Below are 12,756 nucleotides of genomic sequence, written 5' to 3' on the forward strand. Positions count from 1 at the left end.
AATGCCAAAAGCCTTGCTGAAGTCCAGGTATATTATGTCCACCACATTCCCCCTATTCACCAAACCAGTTACCCTATCAAAGAAGGAAATCAAGCTGGTTTGGTGTGATTTTTTCTTAGTAAATCCGTGCTGGCTGCTAGTGATTACCCTTTCATCCTCCAGGTATTCGCAATTTAAATGTTTTATATATTGGTCTAGTAGCTTCCCAGGTATCGAGGTCAGGCTGACTGGTCTATAGTTCCCTTGCTCCTCCTTTTTCCCCTTTTAAAAGATTTATTAGACTTTTTAATTAATCAGGAAGTAATGAGAGGATTTCACACAGGAGTAATTTTAAAAAAAAATGATTTAATACCTATTTATTCTGAATACCCCAACCCTTAGCCTAGGTAGAGGGGGAAATCAGCACAAAAATCCAGCCTTAACTCATTTTTTTCTTTTCTCTGCAGTTCACTTTTAAAACATTATTAAAATTCTTTTTAAAAAGTTGGAAATCCTGTATCCTCTTCTCTTTTGAATGAGCTGGGACAGAGTAGATTGCACTCTCAGGACTTCAGCAATGGGTCGCTGGATACTGAAGGACTGCTACCTTCTCACCAGCAAAGCATGTTTAAATAGGAATCTCTTGGGCTGATGACAACTTTGTTAAACACTCTTTTTTGCCTGATTTTCAAATTTGTTTTTAAGCTGAACTTCAGATTGTTGAATAGCTTGACATGGTTCAGTATCAATTTAGCCATCCTTTATAGTCGATCTTTGATCGAGAGGGTGCCTCCAAGTAAAACAGCGATGATCTGAGAAGTGTTTATGGACTACTATGAACCCAGTTGTGTTTTTGGATTAATTCTGTATTTGACTCTGTTCACATATACTGTGTATGACTGATCTGTATTTAAAATCCACTTTCACCTGCCATAATTGTGGACTTGTTATGGATTGTGTCTCACCCTTACTTTTGAAACAAACCTCAAATATATATACATTTTGAGATTCTTACTGCACTAGACATACTGTACATCTTAATATTTTGAAAAGAAAAAGTGTGAGGAAAATTTAGAATCCTGCAAATATTCTAATTTGGCACAGATGATCATATGCAATATTTTTGCATTGTATTTTTTAAAAGAAAGGGCTAAATTGTGGCTTTTCTGCAAGCCCTGAGCTAGAGGCAGCAAGCATATAGTTGCACTACCCCTGGAGCAGACAAAGAACCTGATTCTAAATCAGAGTCACAATCTGGTTCTTAGTCGCCCTCCCTCCCCCCCCCCCCCACTCATGGGAGAAGTATTTTGTGCTGGTATGACTAAAGCAGATTTCTTCACCCAGCATATTTGGGGGTGGAGGGCAGAGTGACATGAAGGGTCTGCACACTCCTCATTCCTGACCACCCGCTCCCTGTACAACTGTGGTGTGCGGGGGAGAGGGGATAGTAGCAGCTGAGCAGAGGCTGCTCTCCTTCACCTGTTCCCCACAATGTGTGCGTAGCTAGTCCATCGGAGTAATAGTTTATCTTGTGCTCTGTTGCTTAGGCACATTAGCTAGATCACAGAGAGGCCTGGGATTATCCTCTTCTTTTGTTAACACCATCAGGTTTAAATGGATTGTTTTCCTTTTTATTTGATTTTCCAGGCAAAGTCTGGAAAATGTAACTTTCATTAGTTTAGTTCACAATTTTTTTTGTTAGTTTTCACATTTTCATGCTGTGTACCTTCATTACCATTTCTCTTTGGGGTGTAAATTGTTTCAGACTTCTTGTCTTTCCTCCAAACTATTGATCCATAAAAATAGTTAGTCTACTCTATTATCCAGTTATTGATCATTTATCTTTTTGATCACTACTCCAGGGCCAAAAGGAGTACTGGTCCTGAAAGCCTCTCATTCTTTACTGTAGAAGAGAATCACAGGAGAAGTATAAATATTAACTTTTCTTTAAGTTTTGTGAGCTTTTCCAGCCATGTAAGTTTGTGGGATATTGATCTGTTGGATCAGTAGTGTGGGTTTATTTTAAGGTATTGGTCAAAGACTTAATCTAGAAAGTCTCAGACCTTGCACAAGCACAAGTCACTCTCTAATTTATTTTTGTAATTGCCACTTAAACATTATCTCACTGCGAAAGAACCCAACACAATTTTAACTGAATTTTCTGAGGTTTAGTCATCCAGAACACTTGATGGGCCTTTATTAGCTGAGGTACCATTTGTTGTTGGGAGGTGAAGAGTTTGTTTTATTACCAGAGATGTAGGGCATAACCATATGAGGTGCTGTATGCTTCCTGTGAAGTTTGAGCACACTCAGCTCCTAATGGAAAAGCCACACGGTACTTCATAGGACCTGCAAAGTATCTTGTATACATTTATGCTTGTTCTTGAGTATCTTAAGGTTTGTCTAGAATCTAGACCAAGGGTTGGCAACCTATGGCATTCGTGCCAAAGATGGCATGCGAGCAGATTTTTAATGGCATGCTGCGGCCTGCTGGGTCCCAGCCACTGGCCCCACTCAGCCGGCTGCCGAACCCAGGCTGGCGGCCAGGACTCCGGCAGGCAGCAATGTGCCATTAAAAATCATGCCCACCGGGCCCGCTCTTCTTCACGGCTGTGGCTGCAGGGCAGGCAAGCTCCCCCCCCCTTCCCCCAGCATGCTGGGTTCCTGCCCCTCCTCCTCCTCCTCCTCTCCCTCCCTGCCACCCATCAGCTGATGGCCCCTGTGAGGGAGGGGGAGAAGTGGTGCCGCAGGGTGTGTGCTGCTCTGGGAAGGAGGCGGAGAAGAAGTGGGGATGGGACATTGGGGAAGGGGTGTGGAATCAGGGCATATCCTCTCCAGCCCCCTGCTGTGAGCCACTCTGGGCAGGGGGCTGGGAGCACCCACACCCCAAACCCTCTGCCCTGACCCCTTTACCCCCCCATGACCCCAGCCCCCCCATGCCCTGACTCTTGCACCCTCCTCACATGCCCCCAGCCCCCCCATGCCCTGACTTTTGCACCCCCCCACATTCCATTCCCACCCCCACCCTGGTCACCAAACGGGAGCTACTGCACCCCCCTTCCCCACACACACACACACATTCCCACCTGCAAACCTCGCACCAATTGGGAGCTGCCCAGGTAAGCACTCCACACCCAAACCTCCTGCCCCAACCCTGAGCCCCCACCCTTATTCTAGCTCCTGGCCAGACCCTACACCCCAACCCTCAGCCTTCACCCCCGCTCAGTGCACTCCCACCCTCTGCTCAGTGCAGAGAGAGAGGAAGAGAATGGGCTAGAACCAGGGAGAAGGTAGGTACCCACTCTATGTGGGCAGGGCTGGGATCTCAGACTGACAGCGGGCTGAGCAGTGCTGGGAGCAGGGACCCTGGCTGGCAGGAGCCGGCGGACGGAACCCCAGACTGGCCAGTGGGCTGAGTTGCCTGCCTAGGTGAACTGTACCCCAGGCTCGCAGTGGGCTGAGTGGGCTGGCGGCATAAGATCAGCATTTTAACTTAATTTTAAATGAAGTTTGAACAGTTTGAAAACCTTGTTTACTTTACATACGACAATAGTTTAGTTATATAATATATAGACTTAGAGCAATACCTTCTAAAAAACGTTAACATGTATTACTGGCACATGAAACCTTAAATTAAAGTGAATAAATGAAAACTCAGCACACCTCTTCTGAAAGGTTGCCGACCCCTGATCTAGACTCTAGATGAACAGTTAGTGAGTGGCAAGTTAGGTGTAAATATACAGTGCACTAGTGTGCAGAGCATTGACTTTTCACGAGGACCTTGCTACTGTGCACTAAAACTTCCCTAATGTGCTTTGATCTATTCCACTTTGAAATTGAAATAGTTTACTATGCACTAGGGAATTTTTAGTGTGCGATAAGGCGGCCCATATGGACAGTTAGTGTGTGGCACACTTGTGTGCTGTACATTTACACCCCAGCGTGTCACTCACTGTTTATCAAGACAAACCCTAATAGTTTGCAGTTTTGTAGCTAGAGAACCCATGGCTTGCTGTTTCTGATCCTGTGCTCGGCTTTGTTGCAGCAAAACACTTGTACATAAAGTAACTCACATGTTTACGAGTAGTCCCATTGAGTTCCATGAGACTGTACACGTGCATGAAGTGACGTGTGTTTGCTGGATGAAGTCACTGCTGTGTAAATTTGAAAAATAATCTTAATTAAAATAAAAAGAATCTAATGCTGGAACTCAACTTGAAGCTTGGCTTTAAATTAACATTATGTTCTTCTCTCTCACAATTACCCTCTAACTCTTACAGGGCTTCTACTTCTTGCTATCTGATGTACTTTTTACTCTTTGGCAGCAGTGCGCTTTAGTCCACGTCAAAATTATATTTTCTCAACTTTTTAGAATGAAACACAGTAATGAAGTACAAGAAGAATACTTGAGAAATGGCATGCTTTTTTCTTTTAAAACATACAAGTTAATTATGTTTGTCCATCCTTTTCTGTTTTTTTCTTTTATGGGATGCATGGAGGCTTTTGTAGACAGACTTTCTGGTGAAAACTGGAATAAAAGCTGAATCACAATGTATTGCCTTTAAATATATTTAAATTTGCTAATTGCATAATAATCATTCCATTAATGTGGAAATTTGGCAAAGGTAATTGTCTTGTCTGTATGATTAACCTAATTAATTGTGTTTCAAAAGGATATATAATTTTGTTTGTGCTTTTCTTTGTTCAGGATGGATTAGATGCTTTGGTGTATGATTTGGATTTTCCTGCCTTAAGAAAAAACAAAAATATAGACAACTTTTTAAACAGATGTAAGTATTTAATATTTTTATTATAATATTAAATAAGTTATAAGTAAATATAAATAGTTTATTAATAACTAGGATCTAGATTTTCAAAAGTTGCAAGTGATTTTTGGTGCTTCAGTTTTTGGGGGCCAATCTTGAAATTTTAAAGGAACCTGACTTTCAGAAAAGACTAAACACCCATCCCTGAAAATCAAGCCCTTTCAAGGTGTTTCAAGTTGGGCACTCAAACTCATTAGTCACATTCGAAAATGTAGGCCTACATCTTACCTTTTTCTGTATTCTTCTTAGTCCTGAACATTCCCATCAAAACCTGTGCCAGGGCAATCCTTCTGGAAGAAGTTGGGAGCCGTCCTTGCCACTTTGCAGCTAGAGGGGATACTAGCTATTTAAACAATCTCTTCGCTCCCCCTTCTTCCCACACCCAGCATACTAGATTGCCAGAAGTGAGGGACTGTATTCTGGTCTAGCACTTAAAATTTTAAGTAATGATAACATTAAGTATTTACATAAGATTTATACAGTGCTCTTGGGTTGTACTGAGTTAAGAAAAGATCACTTGTGTGATAAAACCATTTATTCAAACTCAAATTTACAGTCATCACATTCTTAATATTTTGTATTTTTCCTAAAATAGTAAATCATAAACAGTTACCACAACATTACTAAAACCAGCATAGAGACAATATAATTTCAGTAAGCCACAAGGAGTGTAGATTAGTAGGCTATTGGATATATTGTGGTGGTGGTAGTAGTATAAGGTCTCTTGCCTTAAACTACATGAGAAGCCTAAACCCTGTAATTGATGCATTTCTTCTTTTTGTGTGTGTGCTTAGTGCTAGCTGTGCAGAATTCTGCTCTTTTTTGCTGATTTAAATTATTTTTGGTGCACAAGAAAGCTAAATTTCATTTGCTTCTATGTGGTTTAAGCTTCATTAAAAACTCCAGTGTTTGTCTAGTGCAAAAGAACAAAATGAAGAAGGAAATATTTTTTTTAGTCCTGTAAGGGAGCAGTGAAAAACTCATCTGTATAAAACTATGTATTCTCTTTTGCAGCTGAAGGCCACCACTGTGTACTACTGCATTATGGTTATGGTTAATATTGGCATCTGCTACATTTTGAAAAGAACTTCACAATTCTGAACTCGTCTTGACCCTTTAAATGGAATGGCTTTTAAAGTAACCATAAGATTTTTAATTATTATGAATGCAGCTGTTTTTTCACAGGAGTCATGGTTCTTCAAGTGCTTGCTCATGTCTGTTCCATTCTAGGTGTGTGTGTGCGCCCACGTGCACAGTTGTTGGAGACTTTTTGCCTTAGCGGTATCCATAGGTTTGGCTGTGGCGCCCCCTTGAGTGCTGTGCTCATGTGTCCTGTATATTAGGCACCACCGACCCTACGTCCTCTCAGTTCTTTCTTACTGCTCGTGGAGGTTGGTTGGAGTGCCTTGTCTTGACTTTAGCAAGAGCATTAACGGGTCTTCATAGTCCTTTGTTCTACCTGTTCTGTACATAGTAGTTAGTTAGTCTTTGTAATGTTAAGTTAAGGTATGTGGAGTCCTGGCTGGGACTTTGCCCCCAAGGGGGGCATCCCCCGCTCACCCGGCTTCAAGCCATGTGCTTCATGCAGCAGGCCGATGCCTATCTGACTTCCACGACAGCTATCTGAAGTGTTTGGGGGAAGCCCATAGAAAGGACAAGTGTCAAATTTGTAAGAACTTTTTCTCCGTCCACAAAAGAAGCAGGATATCCGCTTGAGGGCCCTTTTCCTGGAGGCTGCGCTCTGCCCCATGTCAGAGCCCTCCGCCGCAGAACCTACACCAAGTACTTTGGCTTCTATGCGAGGCACTTCGCCCAGCACTGTTCCCCCTTGCTGGTGCTGAAGAAGCGCCAGAAGAGGAGGAGCCCCTTGGCACCAAAGGGCAAGGGGACTGTGGGCAAATGACCTTTAGGCCATACGCCCACCATGAGGCTTGACTGGGGTAGCACAGAGATCAGACCCCATAGCCTGGCCAGGGATCCATCCGCGACCCTGGGAAGCGGCAAAGGTCCCCAGCCTCTCCCACGGTCGTCAGGACCTGAAGCGGTACCTGTAGCCAAAGAGGAAAACCGACCGGCTCTGCAGGCGCCACACCAGGTGACTGTCCCAGCTACTACCCCAGCACCGAAAGGGAAGCCTATGGGAGTGCAGCCTCATAGGAGGGTGGAGCACCTCCAATCACCAGACCGGAGGCGCACATCCCCATTTCTCTGACCTTGGACCCCAGCACCATATCCTAGCTCTCCAGCTAGACCACCCAGGTCCCTGACACGCTCCCTGCCTACTAGACTAAGGACACCGGAGCTGCGATGCCGTTCCCCATACTGCAGGTATCAGCAAACTTCCGGCCATAGGTCACCTAAGGCCTCAATCACTCTCCCCCAGGTGGTCTCCAAGAAGTCAGTCACTGTCTTGGATTGGCTGCTTGGAATCACGGCATCAGTCCCAGTCTCCCTGGTACTGCTCCTCTGGCAGACATTGCTACTCGCCCTCGCCTTCGCCTCTCTGGTCACCGTCCAAGGTCAGCAGGCAAACTCTGGTTGCCACCGTGATTGCCAGAGGGACAGTGGTCCAGGTCAGAACAAGAATTTATCATGTCACCCAAACAAGGGAATTCTCCTCATACGCGGGAGATCGTTGCAGCGCCAACCACAGTGTCGTCGCAGCAGGGACAGTGACCTAACCAGTGGCAGTACTGGAACCCATGAGGGGGGGCCGGTGATGCCGGTCACACATTCTCAGTCCGCCCTGGCTTCCTTGGATACGACAGTCATGGCACCACTGGCACCGCAGCCAGAGCACAATACTCAGCCAGATGTGACACCAGCACACCAAAAGGGCCTTCCCCGGACAAGGAGGGGGAATGCTCTGCTCCGCAAGTGGAACAGTCCTTATCATTGAGCCCTGACGAGGCCAGTCCCCCGGACGACTTTAAGGAGCACTAAGCCCTCCTTCAACGGATGTCTGAGAACTTAAACCTCCATGCTGAAGAGGCCGACAACCTCTTCAATGTCATTTTGGCCCCCAGCTTGGGTCACATTGCCGGTGCACCTGGGGGTCCTTAAAATTGCCAAGTCATTGTGGCAGACCCCCTCCTCTATTCTGCCGACATCTAAGAAGGCGGAACAGAAATACTTTGTCCCTGCGAAGGGATTTGAATATCTCTATATGCATCCCCCTGTGGCACCACTGGTTGTGTCCACAGTGAACGAAAGGGACAGAGGGTCAAGTTAGCAGGATGCTGAAGAACCAATTGGCCAAAAGACTTGATTTGTTTGGCAGAAAAGTTTATTTGTTGGCTAGCCTACAATTCAGGGTCTCTAATCACCAGATCTGCTGGGATGTTGTAATTTCAATCTGTGGGACTCCTTGAATAAATTCAAAGAGACCGTCTCACAAGATCGAACCCAGGGGTTTGCCACGCTGGTGGATGAAGGCACGTTGGTCGCCAGAGGGTCCTCCAAATAGCCTGAGTCGCCACTGACTTGGTCAGGGTGCTCGTATCTAGGGTGACCATGAAACACAGCTCTTGGTTGCAGTCCTCTGGGTTGTCCCAAGAAATGCAGGCCACGATCCAAGACCTCCCTTTCGATGACACCGGGCTCTTCTCTGAACTTATGGACTTTAGGCTACGCTGCCTTAAAGACTCCCGAGCCGCCCTCCGCTCCAGGGGCCTTAATCCCCCGCAACAGTCCAGGAAGCCTTTCTGTCCTTCGCCGCCGCCTTCCCCTTCAGCAGTCTAAATTCTGGGGAACTCCCAGAGTGGGCTCCTACGGGAGGAAGGATAAAAACATAGGGTATAAGCAGTGATACCTATCCTCTTCCCACTTGGCTGCACAACCTGATGCTTCCCAAATCCAGGGAGGCCAAAAGCAGTTGTTTTGAGGGTGCGCCTGAGGATGGGGCCCCCGCCAGTCTGACAGATCCATCCATCCTTCCCCTTCCTCAACCACCTCCGCCCTTTCTGGTCGGCATGGTCCTGTATCACTTTAGACCGTTGGGTGCTTGATACAGTTTCGTCGGGTTATACCCTACAGTTTACCGCCAACTACCCCTTCTACCCCCCATCTCTGTCCCTCTTCAGGGATCCTTCTCATGAGCAGCTCCTTGTTCAGGAGGTCAACGACCTCCTGCACCTGGGGGCAGTGGAGAAGGTCCCCCGGGGCATAGAAAGAAGAGGATTCTACTCCCATTACTTCCTATTTCCAAAAGCAAAAGGGGGCATAAGAACTATTCTGGACCTGGGTCACCTCAATAAGTCTCTCAAAAAGTTGAAGTTTCGGATGGTCTCCCTTGTCGTCTTCATCCCCTCCCCAGATCTGGGAGACTGGTTTGATGCCCTTGATTTAAAGGATGCTTACTTCCATATCTCCATTGTGGGTAGGGGGGAATTGGTAGACGTGGTATAGCTTGACTTGAGTAAAGCTTTTGATACTGTTTTGCTTGACCTTCTCATAAACTAGGGAAATGCAAAAAACTAGGGAAATGCAACCTAGAGGGAGCCACTATAAGGTGGATGCAAAACTGATTGGAAAACCGTTCCCAGAGAGTAGTTTTCAGTGGTTCAGAATCATGCTGGAAGGGCATAATGAGTGGGGTCCTGCATGGATCAGTTCTGGGTCTGGTTCTGTTCAATATCTTGATCAGTGATTTAGATAATGTCAGAGAGAGTACACTTACAAAGTTTGTGGACGATACCAAGCTGGGAGCGGGTTGTAAGGATTAAAATTCAAAATGATCCAGACAAACTGGAGAAATGGTTTGAAATAAATGGATTGAAATTCAATAAGGACATATGCAAAATACTCCATTTAGGAAGGAGCAATCAGTTGCACACATACAAAATGGGAAATGATTGCCTAGGAAGGAGTACTGCGGAAAGGGATATGGGGGTCATAGTGGATCACAAGCTGAATGAGTCGTCAATGTAACACTATTGCAAGAAAAGCGAACATCATTCTGGCATATATTAGCAGTAGTGTTGTAAGCAAGACACGAGAAGTAATTCTTTCGCTCTACTCTGCAGTGATTAGGCCTCAACTGGAGTATTGTGTCCAGTTCTGGGTGCCACATTCAGGAAAGATGTGGACAAATTGGAGAAAGTCTAGAGAAGAGCAACAACAATTATTAAGTCTTAAAAAATCTTTCAAAAATTGGGTTTGTTTAGTCTGGAAAAGAGAAGACTGAGAGGGGACATAACCGTTTTTAAGTACATAAAAGTTCATTACAAGGTGGAGGGAAAAAAATTGTCCTCCTTAACCTCAGAGGATAGGATAAGAAGCAATGGGCTTAAATTGCAGCAAGGGAGGTTTAGGTTGGACATTAGGAAAAATTTCCTAACTGTCAGGGTGGTTAAGCACTGTAATAAATTGCCTAGGGAGGTTGTGGAATCTCCATCATTAGAGATTTTTAAGAGGTTAGACAGGTTAGACAAACACCTGTCAGGAATGGTCTAGATAATACTTAGTCCTGCCATGAATGCAGGGGACTGGACTAGTTGACCTCTTGAGGTCCCTTCCAGTCCTATGATTCTTTGATGGCCAGATTCTGCAAGGGTCTTGAGCGCCTCTACCCGCATGTCAAGGACCCTGTTCCTCTGTGGGACTTGAACGTGGTGCTGTCGTGGCTCATGGGTCTTCCTTTGGTCCTCTGGTTTCGTGTTCTCTCCTTCTCCTGTCCTCAAAAATTGTGTTCCTGGTTGCAGTGACTTCAGCCCGCCGAGTCTCAGAAATACGGGCACTCACCTTGGATCTGCCTTATATGGTCTTCTACAAGGACATAGTCCACCTGAAACTGCACCCGGCTTTCCTGCCAAAGGTGGTCTCTCAGTTTCATTCAAGCCAGGACATTTACTTACTGGTCTTTTTTTCAAAGCGCATAAGTCAAGGAGGAGCGTAGATTGCATGCCTTGGATGTTGGGAGGGCGCTAGCCTTCTACATTGATACAGGACCAAGCCCTTTGGTAAGTCTACACAATTGTTCATCTCGGTGGCTGACAGGATGAAAGGGCACCCTGTATCCGCCAAAGAATTTCTTCTTGGATCACCGTCTGCATTCGCTTCTGCCACGATCAAGCAAAGGTGCTGCCCCTGGTGATTGTCACTCCCCATTCAACCAGGGTGAAGGCCCCTTCAGCAGCTTTTCTAACCCAGGTGCCTATCCAGGACATCTGCAGGGCAGCCATCTGGTTGTCTGCCCATATGTTTACATCCCACTACGTGCCTACCCAGCAGGCCCAGGTCAATGCTGGCTTTGGCAGGGCAGTACTGCAACCAACGAAACTGAACTCTAAGCCCACCTCTGCAGATACCGCTTGTGAGTCACTTAGAATGGAATCAACATAAGTAAGGACTCGAGTAAGAAAAAATGGTTACCTTTTGCAACTGTTGTTCTTCTAGATGTGTTGCTTATGTCCATTCCATTACCTACCCTTCTACCGGAGTTGCTGGCAAGAAGGAACTGAGAGGGCATAGGATCTGCGTAGTCTAATATACCGATGCATGAGTGCGGCACTCAAGGGGGCGCCACCCCATCCCTACCTTTACCACTAAGGCAAAAGTCTCTGACAGCTGTGCATGTGGGCATGCATATACCTAGAATGGAATGGACAAGAGCAACACATCTTGAAGAACAACAGTCACAAAAGGTAACTTTTTTCTATAATTTTCATACTTCAGAAAATCTTGAACAAATCTTTCACTTATGTTTGCTGGCTGTGATAGTGGACAGTTGAATCAATTTTATTGAGAAATTTGCGAGCTGCCAAATTAAATCTTGGGCTGTGTAATAGTTTGAGGGATCAGGAATCAATAAATGAGGACTAATGGTCTGTTACATGGCAAAGTAGATAAAAATCAGTGATTTTAAAAATGTAAATACATTTTTTCTTTTTAAAAATCCTGTTGAAATTTGAAATTATGACAACCTGTGTTAAGGCCTAAAATTTACTATAATCTATTAAAATAATTTAAATTAAATAAATAAGCAGTATGTTTGCTGCCAAAGTTTTAAAGCAAGTCAGACTATTAGATTGTTGGAAGTCAGTGGCTAAGCACCTAGAACCAGAGTTGGCTGAAGTACTTTTGACATCAGTAGCCTTTTTTGCAGGAACACAGAGGATATTTTCTTCTTTTCAGTTTATTTGACTGGTTCAGTTCAATGACTATTTCATTCAAAGTTAAGAAACAGATATGGAGTTGAAAACAAGCTTTGCTGTATTTTTCTCTTCCAATCTGGAAATAAAAACTAGATATGAGAGGATGAGATGGATTAGTTCTAAAATGTTGAAGGACATAGTGACTAGAAAAACTCTGTTTAAATGACTAGCGATAAATAATACTACTTTTATTGAATAAATCAATTAGTTTTAAATGCAAAACTTGTTTTAATAAACTGTCTTGCATGTCCAGCTCATTTGATTAACATTAAAAAAAATCAAAACATTTAAATATTGGTTTTGTGCATTTTAATAGAATTCCAATTTCTAGTCAATTAGAGCTTGACACAAATCATGAGTAAAAATTAATCATCCTCTAGTGAATAAGAAATGTTTAATTTACCATTTATTGTCAACATAAAACAGTAAAAATTATGAATGTAAATGGATGTTAAGCTATATAATTGCTTAAATCAATGTATGTAGATATAGTGTGTCCTGGTTTAGCAAAAAGTTCCAAATTCAGTTACAAATCTGACATGTTTTAATGGTTGCCAACCATGGAGAATCAGCATTTTGGAAAATAACTAAAAAGTACAAATGCGAAACAAGATTAAAATGGATTATTTAAATCATGGTTTCCAGTTCACTTGATTTTAAATCATGATTTTAAGTTAGTGATTTAAATTGCTCTGATTTTAAATCAGTCCACCATGTCACTTGGTGACAGAGAGGTTGCAGATACTGGTCTGGGTGTTACTGTGGACTGAACTGACAGGCATTATGATAGTGTTTTG

The 12,756-nt window shown here is 44.1% G+C and overlaps 1 protein-coding gene across 4 annotated transcripts in view; it reads left to right on the forward strand.

The window, feature by feature from the left end:
• The window catches only part of ROCK1 (Rho associated coiled-coil containing protein kinase 1), a 185,673-nt gene that overhangs the window by 56,542 nt on the left and 116,375 nt on the right, over window positions 1-12,756 (forward strand). For 3 of the 4 annotated variants that reach the window (XM_038388530.2, XM_043508019.1, XM_043508018.1), the window contains exon 2: window positions 4,688-4,769. The exons of the other annotated variant lie outside the window; for it this stretch is intronic. In XM_038388530.2, the coding sequence (XP_038244458.1) occupies window positions 4,688-4,769 (82 nt within the window). The remainder of the gene's footprint in view (window positions 1-4,687; window positions 4,770-12,756) is intronic. 4 annotated transcript variants of the gene reach the window in all.

The sequence above is a fragment of the Dermochelys coriacea genome, chromosome 2, assembly GCF_009764565.3.
Source record: "Dermochelys coriacea isolate rDerCor1 chromosome 2, rDerCor1.pri.v4, whole genome shotgun sequence".
NCBI lineage: Eukaryota > Metazoa > Chordata > Testudines > Dermochelyidae > Dermochelys > Dermochelys coriacea.